We start from the raw sequence: 26,621 nt of genomic DNA, 5'->3' as shown, positions 1-26,621 counted from the left end.
TAGGAAGATAGTGATATTATGAATGGTCATAATCCAGTAACTTTCTGGGTATTTTTTTTTGTTTAGAAAGAGCCTGTCTGAGTACCATGGAGTCGACCATTTCAAATACCTTTTATATTATATTTCTTGTCTTGGCTGATTGTAGTCACTTTTTCCTTATTTCCTAAATTGTAGAAACAGCTGGATGGAAATTTTTGAGTGAAAGAACATTTCATCTCATTTAAAATTTCATGGACAAATAAAGTAATAATAGGCTTTGACCTTGTTATTCACAGCAGATGTACGTAACAATATGTTCATGTTCAAAGGTTACTTTCAAATCATTTTCATATGATTTTGAACTACAAAAATAAATACTAGTACATACTACTACTACAGAACCTATTTATATGAGAATTATTACTTTTCAAATCAAATTATATATAACTAGCCGTTTTCCCGCGGTTTCACCCGCGTCCCGTGGTAACTACTGCCCGTACCGGGATAAAATATAGCCTATGTTACTCGAAGGATAATGTAGCTTTCGAATGGTGAAAGAATTTTTAAAAACTGTCCAGTAGTTTTTGAGCCTATTCATTACAACCAAACAAACAAACAAAGTTTTCCTCTTTATAATATTATATAGTATAGATCAACGTCTTGAGAGGTCACTTCCCATATACTTGAATAAAATAGGCTTAGTGCTTTTTTATTAGTATTTAGACTAACTTTCCAACTACCATACTCAATTTGAATCAAGTCACCAGTTTTAGCGTGTGAATGTAGTACAGGTAGACAGACAGAGCTGTTTTCACATTTATTATATTAAGCATCTGTCACTATCTACCGGTTTGTACATAGTGCATAATTTTGTTTACCGTATTTTTGTCTATTTCTTTGTTTATTTTACAAACACATACGTAACACGTGTATATCAATGCCGTTGGTATAAAACGAATTCCAACTTTTTTTTTTCTTTTCTTTCTGCAAGAGACTGCTGTGAATACAGGTATTAAATAAGTAACCATATTATTTATTTCCTAGTTTTGATTTTTTACTATTTTTATTTATAATGCTTTTACGATATTGATAATCTCACTTAACAAGACTAATTCGTTTTTAAAGAAAAACAATTTAAATGCCTGAAATCTTTATTAAAAGCTCAATACAATTTCCTTTGCCATTATTCTTATTTTTCGTTGAGTTACCATATTCTAGAATTTTCCATTAAACGCAAATATTCCATGCATCAAGAATAAAGTCAGCAGCTCTTTCAGCCACCATCATTACCGCAGCATTAGGGTTAGCACTCACTTCTGTAGGGAAAGAAGACGAATCTACCACCCTTAGACCATCTACCCCCTTTACTCTCAACCTACTGTCAAGCACAGAACCCATCGCACAGGTTCCTACATAGTGCCAAAGACTGGAAGACGTAGCTACTGCATAACATTCCCAAAAATCATCGGCAGGTACATTTTTGCAATATCCAGTATCAACCAGTTTAGCATCAATACTCTTAAAGTATGTCGTCTCCAAAACTCTATTGAAGTCTTCTAAACTTTTTGCCATTAACTTCAAGTCTTCTGTTTTGTTGTAAGTTCGAGTGTATACAAAAGGATCATCTTTTGGATTAGCACTTGCTAGTAACACTTCTCCTCGTGATTTTGGCATTAACAGATCAATAATGATAAACAAAACACTTCTACCAATATTCGCGTTATATGCTTCATCGCAAAAATCATTTGAGAATTTAAACACGTTTGAACATAATTGAATTAATGCATCTGAATCGTGAGGGAATAACAGAGTTATAGCACAGATTATATAATAGTTACTACGTAACAGATAAATCACTCCATACAAAAAAGTCCATACCTACTGTTATAAGCACCTACAAGTTCCCCAACTACCTACAAATTCCTAGCTGCGTTATAAAATGAACCTTAAAAGCTCGAGCGCTTGATTGTTATTCCAATGCGATAGCGCACAGTTCAGTGACCGCAACCGTGCCGTGGCCGTGCTTAGGGTTGCTTCTTACAATTTATTAATATTTAAGTAGGTAACAAAGTTACGCTTATTTTAAGACAGCCTTTTTTAAAACTGAGTTTTTAAATAAAAAGTAATATGAAGAATATTTTTCTTTAGTTAACTATTGTATTGCCTACTAAAATGGAGTATGGATACATGTTACTAAATATTACCTAATACGTAAGCATAGGTAAGTACTTAAGTAAAGCTTTCGTCAAAATCAAAGGCGGTTTCCAACTATTTTTCGAGCACAAGTGCCATACCTGGCCATACCCCATATGGTACAACTCCGTCGAGTGTTGATACATACCTAAAATTGGTTTCTGCGTAGCGACACGCGTAATGTTCCGAGTCGTCATTAAGTTGGACCAGAACTAAACCTACTTACACTCGAGATGTGTTTTGAGCTACAAAACTCACAATACAGTTCTTATAACTAAGTAGGTATCTAAAGAAAAATAAGTACCTAATGATCTCTGTTGTTAAAATCATAAAGTAGATAAGTATTAATTTATTTAAAAAAAAAATTACTAGATAAGTTCATACGTATAAAATGTTTCTAAATCTTACAATAGTCGCATATAAACCAACACAACTCAAAATAATCCATCAGTTTGTGAGGTAGCTTAAAAAACCTAATAAAAACCAACAGCATAACATGCCACGAAATAAAAATAATAATATATGAGCGCGCGCGGCGCGTGTGACTGTTGTGCGCCCTGAGCCGCGTGGGGCTACCGGTAACCCAGCGAGCGGTAGGCATTTATCGCGCGCAAGTACGTCGAGTGACAGAGGCCTGGTTATAGCCTGATAATCTGGATAAGTCTGAGAGTTGAGAGCTACATGACCGACTGTCATAGGAGGCAATTGAGAAGGATTGGCAGCTGGGAGAGGTGATGTGTCATTTTCCATCTGATAAAGCAATATTGTTGTTGGATGATCTTGGAGGTTCTTTCCTACAGGAAGATTAGCAATCACATCAATACCAAGAGGTTCAAGATTATCTTGAGGCCCAATACCAGATGCCATCAAAAGTTTAGGACTGTTAAATGCACCTGCAGACACTATAACTTCTTTATTCGCAAAAAATACGTGACTATCACCATTCGAATCAATAACCTGAACACCGATGGCTTTATTGTTTTCTATTATGATTTTTGTCGCAGTTTTATACGTAGCTACGCATAAGTTTTTACGTGCTTTTGTATCACCAAGGTAAGTGACTGCAGTGCTCTGTCGAATACCATCAACATTGTTGTATAAAGGTTCTGTATACCCAAGTAAGTTTGGCGCACTTAAATCATCGAAAATTTCATGACCTAACTCTTCAAAAGCAGCCAAGATATTTTGGTTATCAGGGCTTGAGTCTCTAGCTATTTTAACAGGACCCTTAGTTCCATGTCTATCCTTAGATGATGTTGCTAGTAATTCCTCATCAACCAAGTTCTCTACCTTTTTGAAGTATTGTTCTAAGCTATCGAAGTTCCACAAGGGATCGTTTAGTATCTTTGCCCATTGGTTGAAATCATGTGGATGACCTTGAACGTAGATCAGATGGTTAAGGGAACTGCTACCTCCTAGCATCTTGCCTTGAGTCAGACCGACATGGTGACCTTGTAAGTTCTGTGCTGTGTAGTTGTCGTTCACTGACGTAAAGTTGTAGTCGTATGGAGTACTTGGTATGATAGGGAATAGTCCAGCCAGCTGAAAACCAGAAGAAGAAGAAGCATTACTGGGTGTATTTATGCAATAATATTATTGCATTAAAAAGAAGAAGAAAGCACAAGTATATATTTATTAGCATAATATAGGACCAACTAGGAAAGGATCCGGTTCAGCATATGCCAGATTCCTAGCTGCTAATCCGGGTTATGTAAGCATGTCATGGCTATATGGTGGCGAATAAAACATATATTGACCTATGGCAATAAAGTTGAAATTTCAACAACAACCTTAGGCAATTGTTCAGATGTTCTAGAATGTTCGTACTTACCTGAGATTCTAATGGTGGTGGTCCACCAGCTTCTAGCAGTAACACGCTGACGTTACTGTTGGCTGACAGTCTGTTCGCAAGGACTGATCCTGCAGACCCCGCGCCTACTATTATGAAGTCGAAGGCACTGCCATCTGAAAAATATTCAGAGAAAATCAGTTAACAGCTCTTTTGTGTAAAGAAAGGTCACGGAATAAAGGTAGATCCAATTGTTCGCTCTCAACTTTAACTACTGGTACTTCATAATTGACGTATTGTTTTTGTATTTAAGTTAAGTGTAAAATAAAATGTTACTATTTACCTACACGGGTTGACTGAGCGAACTCTTCAGTTTTTTCAAGTTTCTAAAGTATATTATATACCTAGGTAAAATGTCGTATCTACAGTTTTATCATATTTTTGCTATACGAGATATTTTGATCCTCTGTTAAATACACTTTTTCCTGCGATTCTGTCCATTTTCCTGAGAGCTAAATCACCTCACCCGAATAAAAAGCTGCCACTAGCAAAAGTGACATCGAAAAGCTATATTATTGTGGTTTGATCATCAAGTTTTCAAACCAAGTCAAAATTACTCACTACTCGGGCTGCAGGCTGTTGGGAACCTCCATGACGTCAGCTGCAAGGTCGACACCACTTGGAGCGCCAACTGCACCGTCTGGATGTCAGACAGGACTGACGCTGATGCTGACATATCCTGAAACATCATGTAGGATCTCCAGCATATGCTTGTGTAATACCTAGGCACTAAAATCTTTAAGGACTTAATGAGCGCATCCGGCTGTGCTCTCGCTGTGGCGGCATATTGGGCTGTCATAGTGTATGTGTCTCAATATATGACTTGTCATCGACAAGAAAGAAGAAGAGAAATCTTTTAGTCAGGTGACAGTTTCTTTGGACTGGGCTCAGAAATCAGTATGAAGATGAATAGTAGTATGCACATTATAAAGACCAGGTATCAGACTGACTGAAAAATGTGATTGGAATCAATTTGCTGACCATCGGGTCATTTCTCGGCCAGTCTTACCAGTCGACCAACTTTAAGTCTTGAATAAATGATTATCGAGAAGATAAAATTACTAACGAAGTACTTAATATATTAGCTGTAGACACTTGAAGCTAAAAAGCCTATATATTTTTTTCATAACCTTCTAAAATTATATTACAAGAGATGTGACTAATAATGAGAAAATGTTACTATTAAATAATATCGTCACTAAAATAATAATATTTTAAGTAAGTTCTAATCAATTACAAATAATTTTGGTTGACTTTGATACTCTTATCGTCTAAATCAAAGCGAGCTTTATATCTTAAAGCTGCTATTTTCTCTGAATTAATAGTAAATGAAACAGACTTTCAGCGATTTATCTGTAAAGTTCTGAATTAAATGCGAATTAATAATCTAACAATTGTTTTTAATTCAACTTTCTTAATGAGACCGCGAAGAACAATTACTAAGAACTGAAATAATTTTCTTGGCCTAATGTAAGTGCTAGACTTAAGACAAAGAAATAATGAACATTAAGAAAAATAATTATTACAAACTAATTAAGAGACTTACCGAACTATTTCACTTTCAACTGACGAGAAAACATGTGGACTGTTTTATCTGGTTTCAACATCTTTTTATACCTTTTTCAATAAGAGGAGAAAGGTGTCGTATTGACAAATACTTAAAAAAAAGGTTAATTGTGTAAACATAATTTAATGTACATATTTAGTAGTAAAGTTAAATCTTCTTTTATTAAGTGACTCTGGTAAGTGATAATTAAATTTGGCAAATAATCCATCTTTCGTCTCGGTTAGAATAATAAGAAAAAGAAGATGATAAAATTACATGATGACAAGATATAAAAGTATACATTGCGTAATTCTAAAATTGTTTTGGATGTTCAAAGTTTTCATTTATATCATAAATACATAGATATGATAACCATCACGAGACATTTATTATAATAATAGTATCACTTATCCTGACGCCACCGAATTCAAATTAAGGTGTAAAAAACATGGAACATTTTGTTACTATTTGCACAAAAATGAATATTCTGTTTCTGCAACTGTAACTACAACACTATGTATTTTGCAGTAACGTCATTACTGAATTTAAAAATATTAAAAACTCTTTAATTGTAGTCCAACTTTCTATAAATTAATTAATTTAGTATACTTATTGTATTTTGGTATTTTTTAACAAAATATTCTCTTAGAGTATGTTTAGACTAAAAACGAATGCTAGAATAAGACTCCTTTTTGGAACAGGCTTTCCAAAAAAGTAAGGAATATCTTGTCTACATATTATACCATTCGTATCGTTTATTGCATTCCATTAAACCCAGCAATTTATTTTTAATGAAACCCAGCTCAGTTTTATTTTTGAATCTCTGAGCTGAACTCTTCCAAGGAGCTGTGAAATTGTAAACGTGTATTATGTGGTGCACAGCACTAACGGCTGACATGGTCTACTGGTCTTCTCTACATATCCAGCACCTATAAACAAGTAAGGATTCGTATTGCTTACTTATTGAAACAGCGTTTTCATATGAGCGGTTTTTACACGCTCGCTATTTAATCGACTTCCCAAAAATAAGAAGCTTTTCAGTTCAGGTGTTGGTATTTCTTTTTTTACGCACCATTCGTTCCAAGTGGCAAACAACTTCTTTCGTAAGATTTCAACTTCAACTGACATCATTTGCACCAGTGCCTGTTGATCCGTTCACCGTGCGAAAAAAGCGCTAGTGTAAAAACGCAGTAACTTGTATAAAAAACTACCGTCCGTAAACAAAACTAATCGTTTCTTTCCTGACACGGTAGTGTATATAAAGTTTTATTTATAGATTCATGGTTTGCTTGAAGACGTGGTCTATCAAACCACACAGTAGACCGAAGCCAGCCCACCCGAGGGTTCGTGCCGTGATGCCGTCCTTTGACGATTGATAGACCGACGCGTCAGCAGATCTGAAAACACATTTAAATACATAGTTTATTAGTATGGATCTGAGTTGATAATTAAGTTTAGAAAAATTCAGTTAAAACGATTAGTTTAACTACATATTTCGACGTAGTTTTAAAAGCAATTATGCAAATGCTCACTCCTCCTTCACCCGGGTTTTGTATGAATACTTCAGGCAGTCGTTACGAGTAGTCAACGGACAAACTGACAGGTATAAAGTCAAATCAGTACCTATTGTAGTAGGTGAAAGATACGTACATTTAAAGGCAAAATTTGCCATTGTTGCTAACATCCACTTATGTGCTTCTGATAATCTTCTCAGGCTTATTCGTGACGTAGTCTTATATTGTTGTCACCGCCCTTCAAACTTATCTATGTTGTAAGTTTGACAGAAGTTATTCAGCTCTCATCTGCAATGTGAATATATTTTGTTCAGTTTTGTTATGAAACCGACTGCGCGATAAAGAGGGTCATGTTTTTTGAGTGTTTGAATCTGTGCTTGTATAAATGTCTTGGGATCCTCTAGAACCTAAACGGCCAGTTGTATTTGAGTGGCACTGGATACTTATCTACATAAAAAAAACTTGTGGAACATTTCACTTTTCTTACTTCTTACCCGATTGCTAAACGGAGTTATGCTTATTAAATACAAAGATAGTCGCCTAGTTAAGTATTTTTTAACTGATGTGTTTAGCTAGTTTTGGGATTTCTTGCTTGCTCTCAAAATGGTTACTCTAGTTATTGAATGTGCAAATAGACATTTTATTTCATTAATACTAATATACCACTAAGATGTAGTATAACCACATACTGGCTGCACTCAAGTAAACGTAACTTTAAAAAAAGTCCAAGAAAAATACATATGGGTAGGTTTCTTTAACTTAAGTTCAACTTACCGGTCCGTATGTACTTAGAACTGTACGTAACTTAGTTCCAGAAAGTCAATATTATCCTGAACTTAACTTTCCCTTTAGTGGGCAGCGATGCATTCCGAACAACCATGGCTGGTAAGTAAACGGAACCATTAAAATAACTATTGTTTTGGGTTAAAATAAACTTAATTTTGTCTATCAGTAGGTCTGTATGATGGAGTGCATGTTGGATTACCACTAAATAAGTATATACTAGTTATTAAATTCAGTTTTATTGTATATGGAATATGTATGAGTAGTAAAATAAATGAAAATAACTACATCCGATAAAATGCTCTTTTCAATCGGTTCAGCCCATTTAGCATGAAATCAAACCAAATTAGTTAAAAGTTAAAAAGACTCGAAAAACATGTAGGTACACTCGAAAGAAAGAAAAAAACCTATTTTCGAAAATAAACAACAACAACTAAGTACAGAAATACTAACTGAAAGATAAATATAAGAGGCCTGTAACTTACCTATTAAGGAATATTCCGAAGACTGGTTGCCAAATATTCCACATCAGGTATTTATACTGAACAAACAGATGTACTGAAAATATTCATAAAAATAAAACCAGACGCCTATGTAATTTATTCATTGGTAAAATAAAAATTACTTCAATATAGCTTTGAAAATTTATTTATTTTGACTATAAAATTGTGTCAAGTGTGGAATACAAGGTTCGAATTAATTTTTATAATATTTTTTTTTAATTAACTAGCAGACTGCCCCGGTTACGCTTGTGGTTTGAATTTTCTTTGTTAAGCTCTCCGAAAGCCGCATGAAAATGTGTGTAGCAGTTTATGTGTTTATTGCAGACAGATATGGCTGAAACCTTTGTTTTTTATGTATACACGATGTTTTTTGTCAAATGATAATGATGATTAATAGAGATATAGTAACAAATAGTTACTCAATTCTAAAGATATCAAACTTTTTTGTAACTATGTTGCTGTACCCTTACAGGGTCCATTAATTGTACTGAAGCTTTCAGCCTGTATACCATCTGTAACACACATTATGGAATGCTAATAAATGAATATAAAATAAACTTTTTAAAATATCAAAATAAAAACGTATATTTTAGTATTACAAATAGGTTTTAAATATATTAAAATATCCTTGAAATAAGTAGGTAAACTCACAATCAAATAAGGATGTTTTAAATATACTTAACATATTTGTACAAAACACGTGCACATAAAATGGATTGACAACTGGCCAATATATTATTGAAATATTGTGATTATTATAAGTTTTACCCGTGTCCCGTTGAACAAATCCGCGCGTCCGGATAAAAAGTTAAATAGATTTTTTTGATAAATTGGCTAGGCTTGAGTACAGATAGGCCCATTTCACATACAGACTTATTAACAAAGTATTTAGCTACCCAGATTATTATCCTGCCTAACTTTTTTCCTAACTATTTTGAGGTTGGCTTCCAGTCTAATCAGGTGCTGCTGCACCTGAGTACCAGTGTTTTACATGGAGCGTAAGCCTATCTGACTACGTCAAAACGGTTGCAGGTAAGACTGGTTATCATTTTCTGGCTTCTGACTACCCCTAGCGACTGCCAAAGATGTATATAATGTACCTAGCTATAGACACACTAGATGCTCGCTATAAATGATGTTACTGTAAGCCACAATAACAACAAATCATTAAGGTTTTTTCAGCCACAAATTAAGAACTTAATTCAATGTTAAGTGAATAAATAGAAAATTACAGCAAAAATCACAACTGTTTCCCTGTATGTTTGCTTTTAGAAGTAAGTGTAATAATTTCTTTAAATACCACATTGTTTACATAGTCTGGTTTGTAATTACAATTTTCATTCTGAAAACAAATGTTTGTACGTAATTTACACTTATTTGATTAATTTCTTTCATTCACTGGATTTTGATGAATATTCATGACTTCAATTTTTGATTTCTTTAATTCAATATTTGTTTGTTGTTTGAATAAATAATGAGTAGATACAATATTTTTGAATACTAACAAACATTTTAATTGAACGTTGATTTAATTCTAGACGAAAATGGTTCCTAAATACAAATTTTATTTTAAATATTAACAACCACAAATATCAAGCAAGAATAAAATATAAATTAAACAAACAAAACAATATCAAGCCATAGATATTCAATACATCGTGCGCGCAAACCGAATTACTAGTATTAAAACATTCCGATCATATCTGAAACTCCATTTGCATACCATGGAGAACAAAATCACTAGCAGAGATGTCATAACGCAAAATCTCCTAAGAAAGTAACGCGCCAAAATGCATGTGTTCGAGGGACGAGGAACGTTACTAGCTCCGCCCTCATACGCCTTCTTCGGAATACGCACATTGAAAAAAAACTAAATTATCAAGACCAGTCTTCGACAGATTGGTTTTGATATAACAAGGATCCCGAATGCTTCATTAATTCTAGTTACTGACCCTTTTAATCACGCCTACTAGACTGTACGTTACTTTGACCTACAAGAGGCCGCCTGACCTACCTGCCTTATGGCATCTCCACTCAACTTTCCCTCTGTGATACTATCTCATTATACTGGGTGTATTTTACATAAAGGACCAATTGTGATCAGAAGGTACGGAACCAATATTACAAATACAGTTAAACCGATTTATTTGAGCCCAAAAGGGCTTTTTGAATGATGTTCACTTGTTTTGAGTGGCCCAAGTTTGACATTATTCGAGATATTGAAAAAGGTAATTATGGGTAATAGAATAAGATATTTTCGTTGAGATGATTATATTAAAGAGAAGGTTTTTTTTTTTGTTTGTTTCTACACTAAAAGCTCTGAAACGACTGAACCGATAGATAGAAAACATCTTTCACTGTTGTAGAGCTACACTAACCCCAAGTACGCGATTGAAACCTCGAGAAACAGCAAATTCACAAAAACAGTAACTATCAGCTTTTTTTTAAATATCAACCAGATTTCAGCCCTTATCGGCAACCCCAAAAATTATCATTCTCTTACAAATTACACCAAGGCAGGCTTAGGAAACGAAATCGTCAGAGCGTCTGTAAGAAGTCATTGATTTTGTATCGAGAGTCGTTTGCGACAAAATGGCCCGCCATTTGCTTTGCCAGCGAGTATTCCAGAATAATTTATTGTAATCTGTACCTGTACGGAAAATCGCTTATTTTTTATCTGTATCCTTTATTGGTGATTAAAGGAACTCTTTGAAAAAGGTTTTAAATGGAGACTGTAAGAAGATTTTGTGTTTATTTATTGTGTTATTCTTAAACTGTTTTGTTTCTGTGTTTGTAATAAAAGGAGTACTGTTTTATTTTATCTTGTAAGACGATTTGATTCTCAAAGGAAAAGTTAAATACTTTTTTGTTTTCCTTTATTGAGTAGTATGTATGGTACTGTATTTAAATACATATGAATAAGTAAAAAACGCACAAAAAATTAATTAGTCGTTGGTTAAAACTGGTTTCTAAAGTAAGTAATAACGAAATGACTAAGTTGTCCCAGCCTTACAAAGTTAAAAAGCTAACAAAATTCTCACAAACATCATACAATACACTTCTTAACTATAATGAAAGAAAAACTTTAGAATAAAAAACTCTTTTCAGTCTAAAGTAGTTTTTTGAACCATTTTCTTATCGAAAAAAGAATAGCTCGTAGTCTTTACAAAACTCTTAAAGTAATTCTAAGCAATTTAACTTGCTGCATCAACCTTTTCTTAAAAATAAAGAATTTAAAAACGCGTTTAAATCTGCACCTAAGGGTACTACAGGTTGGAAAACAATTTCTTCAAAACGAAAAGAGTTGAATTAACGTACACCGTAGACTAAATAGTCGGCCAATAGTTGTTGGTTGGTCTGACACTGGCTAAATCGTAATGTGCGTGCTACTATTCATCTTCATACTAATTTATGAGCTCAAACAAAGGTAGGTACTCTAAAACTGCAGCTAAGAGCCCTACAGGTAGGAAAATAATTTCTTGAAAACGAAAAGAGTTGAATTAACATTTAAATGAATAGAAGTGCACAATTGTGAGTAACGAACTTTAGTATTCAAGCCGCGTAGTTTTTAGAACGCGTTGGAAAAATTACACAAATATAGACGTTTTTATATAAAGGAACGAAAAGGTTATGTTATTTGATATACCTAGATATTTGAAGCTTGGATTAATCTATACTTAATATGATAAAAATAAAACATTTTTTGTTTGTTTGTTTGTACCCGAAAAGCTCCAAAAAAACTAAACCGATTTGAAAATTTCTTTGCCTAATAGAAAGCTACACTCTTCTTGAGTAACATAGGCTATATATTTTTATCCCGGTATGGGCAGTAGTTCCCACGGGACGCGAGTGAAACCGCGAGAAAACGGGTAGTTCGTTGTACCCAGGTAGTTTTAGCTCAGATTACTGTTGGAAATTCATGTATTTTTAGCCTCAACTGCATTAAAAGTTTATTAAGATCGACTTTAAATCTTTATTTTTTAATTTGACGTAGTTTTTCCTTTTGGAATGCTTTGTAAAGTGGATTTTAATTAAATTAATGAAAGCTTTTGTCGGCCATTGCAAAGCATTGTCTGTTCAATAGCTTGATAAACATTAATTCATATGTGGTCTGTTGTTTATTTTCGATGTTTGTATGAACTACAGCCTTTGGTAAGGTATTTTATAACTTTCAATATATGTATATTAAAAGTGATTGTCAGAATCACTGTCATTCCTCACTGATCCCCTCGAAATACATTAGAGAGTTGCTACCTTATTGCTACCAGCCACCGTTACTTGCTACCAATTGCTATTTAATAATTGGAAATTATTTGTTGTTGTCTTAAAAAAAACATTAATGGCTGATACCGATCACCCTTAGCGAAGGTTCATCTATTTATTTTTTGAGGAAAATTATGAAAGTTGGTTTGAAACCGGTAATTAAAAATGTCAAACAATATATGTTTTGACTGACTAGTTTCCATCCGCGTTTTCACCTATGTCCCGAGGGAACTATTTCCCGCACATGGATAAAATAAAAAAGTAGCCTAAATTAAGTTATTCTGATTATTTCTGATATAAGCTTTATTACTTATCCTAACTAATATTATAAATGTGAAAGTAACTCTGTCTGTCTGTCTGTCCGTCTGTCTGTCTGTCTGTCTGTCTGTCTGTCTTTTCTTCACGCCTAAACTACTGAACCGATTTGTGTGAAATTTGGTACAGACATAGTTTGGAACTTGAGAAAGGACATAGGATAGTTTTTATTTCAAAAAAAATAAAATAAAAATAAAAAATTAAATTTATTCCGGACATATAGCGCCATCTATTGGTCAAACCAAAAATATGCCGGAAGTCACTATTCCATGCGAACGAAGTCGCGGGCAAAAGCTAGTTTATTATATTACAATAAGGAATAATAACTATTCAACAAAACATATTCTCATCACTTACCTGTACTAATGTTGAAATTAATGATTTATTGCTATCGTATTTCTCTAAGAAGATTTACTACTCAAAGCTCTTTATCAGCTATATGTACATTGTACACGACGTATTACGTAATAGTAATGACGTCATAACCGTCTATTGTGCGGTTAATTACTGATAGTGTGATAGCACCGTTGCTGGTTAATCTCCGGTTCTGTTAAACTGTGGTTAGAGTAGTCTTTTTGGATTACGTTTATTTTATTTAAATTGGCTTTTATTTATTTAGGATGGTATTTAGTAGGTATTTTGTTTGGGATTGTAGGTACTTTCTCAGAAAAATAAAGTGATTTTTTTGTAAAAAAATACTGGGTAATGGTAACTTCAAGGGCTGAAATGTTACCCTTCGCTGCAGACTTATGACATCTGTTCCCGTTTCTGGTTCCGCTAAGACACTTCCGATGCATCACTAGTACATAATGGAGTACATAGGGGCAGTACATAATGGAGTACATAGGGGCAGTACATAATGGAGTACATAATGTAGTACATAGGGGCAGTACATAATGTAGTACATAGGGGCAGTACATAATGGAGTACATAGGGGCAGTACATAATGTAGTACATAGGCGCAGTACATGATGTAGTACACAGGCGCATTACATAATGGAGTACATAGGGGTAGTACAAAATGTAGTATATAGGGGCAGTACATAATGTAGTACATAATGGAGTACATAGGGGTAGTACAAAATGTAGTATATAGGGGCAGTACATAATGTAGTACATAATGGAGTACATAGGGGTAGTACATAATGTAGTATATAGGGGTAGTACATAATGTAGTACATAATGTAGTACATAGGGGTAGTACATAATGTAGTATATAGGGGTACTACATAATGGAGAACATAGGGGTAGTACATAATGTAGTATATAGGGGTAGTACATAATGTAGTACATAATGGAGTACATAGGGGTAGTACATAATGTAGTACATAGGGGCAGTACATAATGTAGTATATAGGGGTAGTACATAATGTAGTACATAGGGGTAGTACATAATGTAGTACATAGGGGTAGTACATAATGTAGTATATAGGGGTAGTACATAATGTAGTACATAGGGGTAGTACATAATGTAGTACATAGGGGTAGTACATAATGTAGTACATAGCGGTAGTACATAATCGAGTACATAATGGAGTACATAATCGAGTACATAATGGAGTACATAGGGGTAGTACATAATGTAGTACATAGGGGTAGTACATAATGTAGTACATAGCGGTAGTACATAATCGAGTACATAGAGGCAGTGCATAATTGAGTACATCAGAACTTTGTTCTTTAATAAAATAGTTAGAATGGCTCCTATATTGACGATCTTAAAGCAAAATCGAATTAAAAAAAAAATGTTTTTTAGCCTTTGAGATGCTAAGAGGAAACCCCATCTAAGAGGAAGGAATTTTATATCTCACTTAAACAAATGTTAAATAATAATCTAATTTTGATGTGGAAACACAATACTAACATGGTACAATACACCCTCACGTTATCTTTCAGCACATTGCCTCATTATTTTCAGTTAATTACACATTAATTCGGGGTTATCTTTGATTAGGAGTTATTGTTCAACAAATTGCAATATTTGAAATTTCCGAAACAGTTTCAAACAAATACTTACTGAAAATTGAGATTCCAACAAATGTCCCTTACAGTTTCTGAAAATTACAAAAATATGAAGTTTCTGTGAACTTACTTAAAAGCATTGACATAATAACACTCAACAGTATAAAATTACATATTCCAAAGAATTTGCTTATTACACTATTCTACCTCTTTAAAATAAAGCTTATTTTTACAAAATATCTCCGCTTACATCTTCATAACTATAATTTACAGCATCCAGCTTCGTACTAACGCACTTTAATATAAATAACCAATTACTTTAAAAGTGCTTTTACTAAACATTTTCTCGGGAAATGTTTCTTGAGATAATTCTGAATAAAACTCATACGATTTTCTTAACAATTTCATAATAGAATCTTACGCTTGGCCTCCAGTATAAGTTGACCTGCTACTTCTATCGATATTTCTTTAATACAGGGGTCAAGTTATGCTGGTTTTAGATGAAAATATAACTCTGTTGTCCTTATAAAGGGTATGTGGGTATAACGTGTTGAATGTCTGGTATTTGGTATCAACATTGTTTGAGACACGATAGTGAAAAATATAGCTTTGGTAATTTTTGTTTTAGAAGGCGGGTGATTTCAATTAGTTTTTTACAAGGGTGGGAGTCTTATTTTAAAACGTTTTTTTTTTTATTATTCTCGTTTAGTAATGGGGTTTTTCTTCTTTTAAAAAGGTTTTTAAAAATTACCTACCTTATCGGTCTTCATACAACCAACCCATAATCTGATTCACTAGCTACTAACTTAAAAAAATTATGTAACAAAAGCCGTTTCAATTTGTTTCTACCACATTGATATACATATACGTATGTAGGTATGTATTTTTACTTACAAATGTATTTTTGTTCGTTACAGGTAACAATAAAACATCAAAAAATATAAATTGGTGAACAGAAAAACAGGTGAAAATCTCCCGTTCAAATTAAAACTCGATCCGACAGTAATTTGTGAGTTATGACAGTTGTCCGTAATTTAATCAATATTACATTGATGTATGTGTGTCGTTTACCTTATTTTTTTTTCCATAAAAAAGTCATTAGGATTGTATTGATGTATGTATGTATCTATACTCCGTTTGAGTAGGCACTGCTGAAAAGGTTAGTCAGATGATGAATTAGGTAGATCTTTATATTTTAATAGTCTTGGGTAGATTGGGTATCTTGTATAGCCCATGATATCTAAAACACAATGTTTTAAAATGTTACTGTCTTGCACTTAGGTCTTGCAATAGGTCTAACATCATATCAAAAAATATTCATATTGTTACATCTACCACGATCTCTGCCTACCCCCCAAACGACACTCATAACATCACACCTATTTACATGACAAAAATCCATAATTTATACACCCTCCCCTTCCTCCCACACCTTGAAGACATATTAACAACATTCACAAAGATAAAAGAAAACTTGTTACAAGAAGAAAGTATACGATTCGAGTCGATCTCAAAGTTCACTCCGAACTTGAGAAACTCTGTAATGATTTGGTTTTGAGATAAACTCACTCGTATGTACATATAGTATTGAATTATGGCAATGTTATTTCGTTGGTTAGGTTAGGTAGAGTTCTAATTACCATTAATAATTAAAAAAAAAAAAAAAAAATGTAAGCCTAACTGGAACTTTGTAACCTCCACCCGTTTGATTCCCACCTACGAGGTGATAGAAATAAAAAACGGGTGTGTACCTTTTAAAAAAAATGTATAATGTATAAAAAAAACCACAGCCGGAGGCACACAAAGATTTGATTTGTGGGTCGTGAGTATAACTTTGTCTGAAGTCACTTCTGCAGGGATAGGTACTCCCCTGTAGTGGCGGCGAAATCACGCCGCTGGCCGGAGATGGAAGTAGGCCGAGATGTACTGCGGTGCTGTACGGTGACGTCACAGGGATGGAGACGGTGCTGACGTGCACGCGGTGCTGCACGAAGCTATCGCGACGGCGACACCTCGGCTCGTAACAAACCGAACACGAGGCTGCTGCTGCTGGCGTCTTATAGCCGGGTGGAAAAACCTGGAATCACCGTTCGAGCTAATCAGAACTCGGCCTAATAACTTCCGTGCTGGAGTACCACCGACGACAACGAGGATGAGTTACCTATCTAAATGTAGTAGCATTGACGTGGCGGTACTACAGAACGGAGTTTACAAAAAAAAAGGAAAAGAAAATAGAATTAAACAGAATTAACAGTTGAGTTGATTAACAGTTAAAAAAAGAAAAGAAAATATAATTAAACAGAATTAACAGTTATGGCAGTTACAAAAGTTAAAAAATTACTTAAAATTTTAATTTGGAAAAAATTATTAACACTTGAAGGTACTTCGAATTTAGAATGACGCAACATTTTTTGTAATTTGCTAATGCTTTTCTTAACTATTGCCAGCTATAACTTGTAGATTAAGCCATCTAAAACTAGCAATACGGCAAGAATAAGCACAGCGGTACACAGAAATACAAATTGAAATATGAAAAGCTGCAAATAAAGACAAAGTGAAGCACAAAGCTGGAAATAACTGCATGAATGATATGAATATGTGTGCTATTCAAAACTTACCCTAATTCGGGATTTCCACACAACAAATATACTGAATCACTTGATTTAATAAAATTAATTTTCAAAATTAAACGGCCGTGTCTGCTAGGGCGCTTGCCACGACGGAATTTGGTTGGAGGTCAACGCACACACCAGTCTAGAAGCGACCAGCGAGCGAATGTCAATCCGGCGCTGCGCTCACGCCCGCCGCTGCATCGATCAAAACCCTTCGTTCCGTTCATTCCGCGCGTTCCTAACCCGCGCACAAACAAAGACTAGCATTTGCAAATCATGTAACGTTCCGTTACAACTTAAAATAATCACAATATGGTTAATCGTTATCACGGTATAGTTAGACGAACAATTCAAAGTTTTAGATTCCTAACATTATTGCAATATTAATTTGGTGTGGAAATAGTCATGCTTTACATAAGTAAACGATAGGTACAAATGTTTTATTTTACGAAAGCGGATAAGCCAAACCTGCATGTGTATGAATTGACCACTACTCATTGCTGCCGAGCTTATTTAAAATATACAAAGACAATGATGTGGTGCGTGTACAAAGATTAAATGTTAAAGATATTTTTGGTGGGCTGCACTTGTGTGTAAATGTAAAGGAAAAATATTCCCTCCAAAATGCCCGATTACAAACTCATCCCCTTGTTTAGGCAAACCAAACCTTATCTACCGCACAAATGACACAATAACTTTGAAAAATTACACGAACACGATATAACATCTAATCTTGTACCGTTATAGCTCAATCTAATCAACCCAAAACCGCCGGCTAAAGACACACAATAACACACGGCAAACTTTTAGTCGGCCGATAACTTGTTTGGACTCATCAAGCAGTATGAAGATGAATGGTAGTACGCACATTACAAAGATCAGGTTTTTAGCCGGTATCACACCGACGGATTAGAAAAATAAATTGCCAATAATCGTGTCAACTGTCGGCCGACTTTTTAATCTGTAATCTGCGAGTCTAACGATACAGGGGTACACCCGACCCAGCATATGAGGGTTAAAATTTAAAGCTCGTAAAAGTTTATTTCAGGGTTATGGTATTATGAGCCTGCTGGAATTTTCTAGAACAATGTCAGTATGGCGTTTTAATGTTATGGCTTTTACAAGTTTTGGGTGATTACGTGGGAATGGGTCTAGATGACCGTATTGTTGCTGGGGCAGCAAAAGGGTTAGATCACCCTCATTATAATATGTATAAGCTAGACTAGAGGCTTCACTTGCCTACATTAAAACATTGATGGTAAAAAAGTCTCAACTTCCTCTATGTATACTAATACAAGAAAGAGTAAAAACGTTTTGTTTGTTTGTGCTATAAAGACTTCGAAACAACTGAACCGATTTGAAAAAAATATTTCACTGTTGGAAAGCTACACTCCTCTCGAGTAACATAGACAACCTCGTTGGTGTAGTGGTCGCAAGCTCGGCTGCTGTGCTTGAGGTCTCGGGTTCGATTCCCGGGTCGGGCCGAAATCGCTTTGTGGGTTTTCTTAAATTTTCACAAAGCAGCCCGTAGTCTGGAAGTTGGTGATTGATTCACCCGTACGTCGGAGAGCACGTAAATGTCGGTCCTGCGCCTGATCTCTCTCCGGTCGTGTCGCATTGCCGTCCCATCGGGTTATGAGAGTAATGGAATAGGGAGTGCACTTGTGTCTGCGCAAATGCTTGTGCACTATAACATGTTCTGCGCAGCTGGCTGATCTCATTAAATAAGAACAGCTGCCGTGGCCAAAATCGGCCGTGGACGCCATTATTATCTCGAGTAACATAGGCGAATATTATATCCCGGTACGTTAAGTAGTTTCCACGAAACACGGGTGAAAACCGCTACTTAGTTAAAAATAGAAAACGTCTTTTTTTCAAATATCCTGGACCGGTCTTCTAGAATTTTTCCCATTTTCATTTCCAGTCAATAATAGTTCCGTGTGGACTGTTGGTAACGCATGCACTGAAGTGCTTAATTCAGCGTTTGCAACGGGAAACTTCGCCTGTAAATCTTGATGCTTTAGTTTACCTAGCACTTTTTAGTTACGAGCGGTACTGCCAAGATTCTTCCTACTAAACACTTTTTTACAGGTACTCTACCAAACTCAAAATATACGAAATCCACATGCAAATACAAACGTAACGTTTAATTAAATTATACTTGAGAAGTAAACACAGTTACCCCTCCACTCAATCGTAAATATAAGGGGGGGTACTTATTCATCCCTTATTATTCCCTATGGACTCGAGAGCCGAACAAATTCCCGATACATTTGTCTTTTGGCTAATTATTCAGAAACCCTTCAAATTGCTACCAAGCTTACTCATGAAAAAAATGTATCTATCAATCTACATTTACGTTTCGTTTCCGCGAAAATAAGCTTTATTTTTTGTGCAATAAGGTTGTAAAGAGAGAATTTTTAATTTTGCTAAGAGTTTTACTGAAGAGATTGCCAAATTATGTTTGCTGTTGAAAATACGTAAATTGCTTTTACTGCTTTTGAAATAAGGTGCAAAATTGCTCGGACGAAATGTATACCGAGTTTGGTTGGAAGTATTTTTGAGGCAATTAAGTAGAGTACCAGGAAAAAATGTCGGTATCTTTGTAATAATTATGTAAAATATGATGTCAGTGTTTTTAGGAAACTGCTGAAACAGAAAGAGTACGTTAAAAGGAATACCACTTCATTAGAGCTAAGTGTTCGAGGTTTGTTCATTGAAACTAATGTTGACGTTCTTAAAGGGTTTTCTGAGCGAAAAGGAAAAATTCTTGAACTTTCAATTAAATAAGTAAAAGAAAATTTCACTTTATAAAATAAAAAGAAAATGTTGACAGTACATTTAATAATTCATTAGAGGAATCATAAAAAGGTTTTTTTAGAATTATAAAAATGCCTCTTTTAATTTTTTTTTTTTTTGTAATGACTGAGGAATGATTTCAAAACGATCAATTATTTATACATCTTTAACATTGATATAAAAGACAGAGAATAATTTCATTTTGATCATGACGATAACATAAATTCTAAAGTCAATTTACTTAATAAAGAAATAGATGAGGATGAACCTTAAAAAATAGTCTCAAAAATAGCCTACTTGTCCAAACTCAAGCCCCACTTACCGCAGCTGGTTTATTCACACAGATGAACAACCATAACACTGAAAGTGGATGACCTGGCAATGTTAGCAAACTTCCACAGATGCAGGCTTTAATAATTACACAAGCAACAGATCAGATGCAGGAAAAGCTTACGAAGCTAGAAGTGGAAATTTTGGAAGATATAACAAATGTAGTGAAGTTAAAGCGTCACGTAATAGAAAGCTAGAAATGATAATGAACATTAAAGGCAGTACAAGCGTAAACAATAAACAACTCAGTATGAAAACAAAAACGATCCAGTTAATTATGTAGGACCCCATGTTCCCGCTTGTGGCTCTTCCTACCTCGTACAACATTTAATCACTTTAACACACCATGTTTTTTTCAGAGATTCGCTGAAAAACAAACATAAGAATACGTATACATCACCGAAATGTGTAATATCCCAAACATTCCCACGAAATAAACCCAACATCAGTATAAAACACATTTTTAGGAACGTTACGTCTCCCGGGAGCAATGCTTGACATGAAACAATGTTTTGACACCATCCATTTTACAAAGACCTACCTCACCTCCCCACTCGTAAACAAGGGTTACCAGAAACGGGAACACAAACCACTACTGAGGGCTCAACTTATACTGGGCATAAAGTACTAAGACCATTTAATAAAGAGCTAGTATTTCAAGTAGGTAATTCGACCACAGAGGTCATGTTATAATGGATTTTGAAAGTCGGAGCTTGTATGGTTCACAAAAGATTTGGTTTTATAGTTTAATATTGCAGTTATATTTCTTAGAGAATGCGCAGTTTGTGTGGATTTTTCTGGTTCCCTCCTTTTATGGTTAGGGGTGTTAATCTTTTTAGTAATTCAGTGTACATAAGTCTGCCGGGGAAGACAATATCGCTGTTATAAAGTAACATTAATATTGTGCTGAAATAATAAAAGTTCCGAACTTAAAAGATACATTTTTGCAAGCATATGAAGTTTTAATAATACTGGAAATATGGCTGAGGCAAGATTACTTCATGAAACTGTATTTACGAGTATTTTTCCTATATTTATAATGAATTTGCAAATTGCATAAAAGGCAACAGATGTTTTTGCTTCGTCAAACAATTCGATAAACTCAGAAATGTATTTATATGTCGTGTTAACTCAGGTGAGTATCATAACAAGCATTCGGCAAGTAATCATGTCCTCAATTGTAGGAAACATTTTATTTTCGACAGCAAGGACATAACAGTTTGTCACTGGATACTTCCAAAAGGCAGGTAGATATGAATCTAATTTAGTTCATGCTGACACAAATAACAGAAAGGTTACAATTTATTGGGAAAAGGCGATTCAGTAAATTGTGTCCCTCAAGGTACTATCTTTGGACCGATCTATGTGGAAGACAATGGGAAAGTGCATTTATACAGGTACATTAAAACAATGTAGATGCAGTGTATGTATATTAAAACCTAGAAGACATACTTTCAAAGATAAGCATTATGTAATTTTAGATCGTAGATTTTTTCTAGACTGCGTGCGGCATATTTCTTTCCCATAAAAATACAGATTTTATTAAGACCTCATTTTTAGGACTAGATCTAAAAAAATACGTTCCATGAAGCAGCAGCTACTTATTACTACCCTCACAATTGGCTTTATCTGAACAAAAAACGGATCAGAAACATTATTCCGGGTATGGGTCAGCAAAAAAGAGTTCAATTTAATACATTTTATTACCGGGAAGACCTTTCTTCTACCAAAATAGACCTCACATTTATTCAGGAAGATAAGAGAATCACGATTCGATTTCCACTTCAATCTCCATTGCTTTATTTCAATAGTCTATCAAGGGGTGATATCGTAAAAATTCTGCAATGGATAGTGAACTTAGAGGAAGTTAGAGGTTTTCTGTCGGTTGCGTTTCTTGCGTTATAGGCGCAAGATAAAATAGTTTTATTACAGGAACACATAAACCATTTGTGAAGAGGTTTATGAAGATTTTATGTTGGTGCGAAGGTATAAAATATTATCAGTGATGTCGAGTCAGTGATTTTAAGGGCGTTCAGGGTGTAGGGGTCGTTAAAGGAGCAAAGATATAAGACCCGGCAGTGGGCGATAGAATTATCAGTTATGTCTCCTTTATTTTACCACTATACGGATAGAAATTACAATGTTACAAGGCTTTTAAGATACTGCGTGCGACTGTGAGGTTGTTTATGTACCAATTCTTTTAGGGTTTTTTAAGTTGTTAGATCTTGTGGATAAAGATAAATCCTTTTTTTAGACAGATGGATGTCTCTAAGTTTCCTACTGCTTAATTCTTCCTTCATAATATACATGATATAGCCATCAAACTTAAAACTCTCGTAACAAAACAACAAATCAATAACGTCCTTGAGAGCTATTCAAATTGAAAACAGTTGCCAAAGACGAAGTACATTGAAACAAAACACAAACTTTACCAAAAAATATTTCCTCAGATACATGATTAATGATTTGTAAAACTTCTGACTAATTTTCTTGAGTTTTAATGAATTGCCTTTGGCGTCCGACATTGGAGACCTTTTCAACTTATTTTCTGTTTAATCTCGATAGGAATTTGTTGTAACAGTTCAATAAGTTCTTCTGTCAGATAATACTCCGTTATTACTCTGGTCCTAGATTCCCATATTACGGACCACAAACCTGTCCTTGTCACTATTAATAATGCAAATCCTAAGCGTAAATCCGGCTTCCTGTCTTCGACCATAGATTACGATGCTGTCAAATTGCAGATTGATAACACTGATTTTTCAATCATACACAAAATAGTTGACCCAAATACAGCGCTGAATACTTTTATATCAATGGTAACGTCTGCTATTACCGTACACACAAAAACTACTCAAATCCCTCGGAAATTAAGAACTATCAAGCCCTGGATAACACCAGGACTTCTGAAGTGCATCAAAAATCGTGACAGATTACACAGTCGCTCAAAAAAAGACCCGCACAATATTATACTTAAGACTACATACACGCGGTATCGTAATTTCTGTAATTCTCTACTTCGGAAACTAAAAATTGCTTACGAAAAAAATGAACTCGAAAAAGCCAGAAACAACCCAAAAGCCCTTTGGAACACTATAAAAAATATTACTAACACAAATAAAGCCATAACAAGCCCTGTTGAACTCCTGAAAATTCACGAAAGCCCCAAATCTTCAATAAATGAGGTGTGCAAATTCTTTACTAATGTAGGAAAAACATTAGCGAATAATATTTTATCACAAAGTCACATAGTGTCTCCTAGCCAGGCACGTACGCATATTGACCATTCCAAATCTTTTTCCCCCATTAACTCGCTTGCACTACTTGAGGTAGACGAGTCTGAAGTCGAATCGCTTATAGTGCAACTGCGCAACGACTGTGCAATCGGCTGGGATGGTATACCTCCCAAGGTGCTAAAACAATGCCGACAGACACTTACACGACCGTTAACTTACATATTTAACGGCTGTCTACGAAACGGTATTTTTCCAGCTGCACTGAAGAAGGCTATCCTTCATCCAATCCACAAAGGTGGGAGCAGAAGCTGTGTCAATAACTATAGACCAATCTCGGTTCTAACCGCACTCTCCAAGGTCTTGGAAAGGATCCTAAGTAGTCGTCTTAAGAAATTCCTGGACAGACATCACATCATATCGGATAATCAGTACGGTTTCCGTACTGGTGTATCAACTGAAGACGCAGTGCTCGATATGACACAGCTGGTCGCCAGGAACCTTGACAATAATATCAAAAGCCTGGGGATCTTTCTCGATCTTTCTAAGGCATTCGACACAGTTTCTGTTCCCTTACTTCTTGCCAAAATGGAACTACTAGGAATTAGAGGAATCGCTCTTCAGATCTTCAAAGACTATCTGAATGAGCGTACCCAAAGAACCAAAATTGACAGGTACCTAAGTGACGAAGAATCCGTATCTTACGGAGTACCCCAGGGAAGCATCTTGGGTCCCATTCTTTTTCAGATTTATGTTAACGACCTTTGTCATATGTCGCTTCCTAATTCCAAGATTTTCGCATATGCTGATGACACGGCGATTATCGTAAGTGGTTCGACTTGGGATGATATTAAAACCAGTGCAGAATCAGCCCTGTCAATGGTGATAAAATGGCTCAAATCAAATCTGCTAACCTTAAATTTTGACAAAACTGCCTACATCCCCTTCCATATCCGCCAAAACTCGGCTCCTCACAAGACCTTCTCCATTACAGCACACACTTGCTTTTCTTTAACTTCCCCCTGCTCCTGTCCATCCCTGACAAGAGCTGATAATATCAAGTATCTTGGGGTGCAAATTGACACGGGTCTACGGTGGGATAAACAAATTAACGCCCTAACAAACCGAATTTTGAGACTGATACACGTATTTAAATCGCTTAGGGAGTCGGCAGATACAGACACCCTTAAAATGGTCTTTTATGCTCTCTGCCAATCAGTAATTGGCTATTGTATTACTGTTTGGGGAGGCGCATCTAAAACCAGTCTGATTAGAGTTGAAAGGGCTCAAAGAGCTATCCTAAAGGTGATGTTACGGAGGCCTTTTCGATATGAAACTACACAACTCTATGCAGACTGTCAAATTCTAACAGTCCGACAACTGTTTGTTCTCCGGACTATTCTCAGAAGACACACAAGTATTTTACCGTCAAATACTAAGACTCGTACCACTATTATATCAGGCGCTCGACATAAAACTTCGTTTGCTAGACACCACTATTACACATTAAGTACACACATCTACAAAAAAGCAAATAAATATCTTAATATTATCGACCTGAACAAACATAACGTAAAAGCTAAGCTTACTGAATGGCTTCTTCTACAAGATTATTCCCAAACGGAGGCACTGCTCACATATATTAACTAACAATATCTTATTAGTAATCACACATACATAACTAACAACCCAAACACACCCACCCACACACCCTCACACACTCTCTCTCACACACACACACACACACATAACACTCACACACAACACGCACAGTCACATAAGGAGCTCTATTTTGTTTATTTAATTTTTTTTTTTATTTTTATTTTTTTTATGTACTCATCTCTTTTTGTTATATCAAAAAAAAAAAAAAAAAAACTCAATTTAATTACATACATTCTGCTGTTTTTCGCTATACAATAAGACGATTAGCTACAATTGTCAACCAATATCAGTTACGCTGTATAAATCTGAATTTGTATAAATGTTCCGCTGAAAACTGCCTCCTAAGATACAGGTGACCCTAGTTTAGGAGGCAGGGTTCTTATATTTTGGTACACAGATTTTCTTCTGATGTTTTGCATAATAAGTGTACTATGTCTCTGCTTAACTCTACAATGATTCTTATTTAGCTAAGGCCGAATCTGTAAACTTTTGAATAAATAAATTTATTATTATTATCTTGTATGTCTCTACCAGACCTCGGGACTATAGAGTCCCGGATTTTTGGGAGGCGAACGTGGGGCCGAAGCCAACACGCTGAAGCCCTTTTGAGACAACTTTAATGAAATGGTGACACAAAACCGACGATTATCCCTGTATACACTATAGAAATGTACCCAAGGACAATCCCCGGTTCTGTGCTAAACTATTGCTAACTATGGATGAAAACTACTTGGGCTATTGTGATGGGATGCTAGTGGACTAGGAATGGGGAAACTACGGGAACTATGGCACCTGCCGATAACAATGTAATAAATACACGTAAAAATGGCAGGTGTATTATTATTAAATAATCAGTTTTGGGACAAGACATTTTGAATATAATTTGTTGAAGATTAACTTTTTGTTGGATCTTTATTGAAATTCGTAATAGATGGACCAATCTATTAGATAAATGTTTTATGATAGGTATTTTTATCGATTAGATTTCAACTATTCAATCTACAATTATAACTCCTACTGTTACAAATATCTGAGTTTCAAATTTAGAAATGTAGTATTCATCAAAAAGGCCCAAACA

At 35.0% G+C, this 26,621-nt stretch overlaps 2 protein-coding genes and 1 long non-coding RNA gene across 7 annotated transcripts in view; 1 reads left to right on the top strand and 2 right to left on the bottom strand.

The window, feature by feature from the left end:
- LOC124642905 (hemicentin-1) overlaps positions 1–26,621 on the top strand; it is a 470,700-nt gene that overhangs the window by 92,242 nt on the left and 351,837 nt on the right. The gene's annotated exons all lie outside the window — the stretch shown is intronic.
- LOC124642909 (ecdysone oxidase-like) lies at positions 1,009–4,697 on the bottom strand. The gene is made up of 4 exons (XM_047181661.1): positions 4,583–4,697; positions 4,004–4,137; positions 2,818–3,714; positions 1,009–1,797 (listed from the first exon to the last, which is right to left on the bottom strand). The coding sequence occupies exons 1-4, from the start codon at positions 4,695–4,697 to the stop codon at positions 1,207–1,209; spliced, it is 1,737 nt and encodes a 578-aa protein (XP_047037617.1). The 3' UTR covers positions 1,009–1,206.
- On the bottom strand, positions 16,656–17,810 carry LOC124642911. The gene is made up of 2 exons (XR_006985831.1): positions 17,526–17,810; positions 16,656–16,984 (listed from the first exon to the last, which is right to left on the bottom strand). It is a non-coding gene; the product is annotated as an uncharacterized LOC124642911 (long non-coding RNA).

Source organism: Helicoverpa zea, chromosome 26 (assembly GCF_022581195.2).
Source record: "Helicoverpa zea isolate HzStark_Cry1AcR chromosome 26, ilHelZeax1.1, whole genome shotgun sequence".
In the NCBI taxonomy this organism is placed as follows: domain Eukaryota; kingdom Metazoa; phylum Arthropoda; class Insecta; order Lepidoptera; family Noctuidae; genus Helicoverpa; species Helicoverpa zea.
The sequence above is the reverse complement of the archived record's forward strand: the minus strand, read 5'-3'. Positions and strand labels throughout refer to the sequence as shown.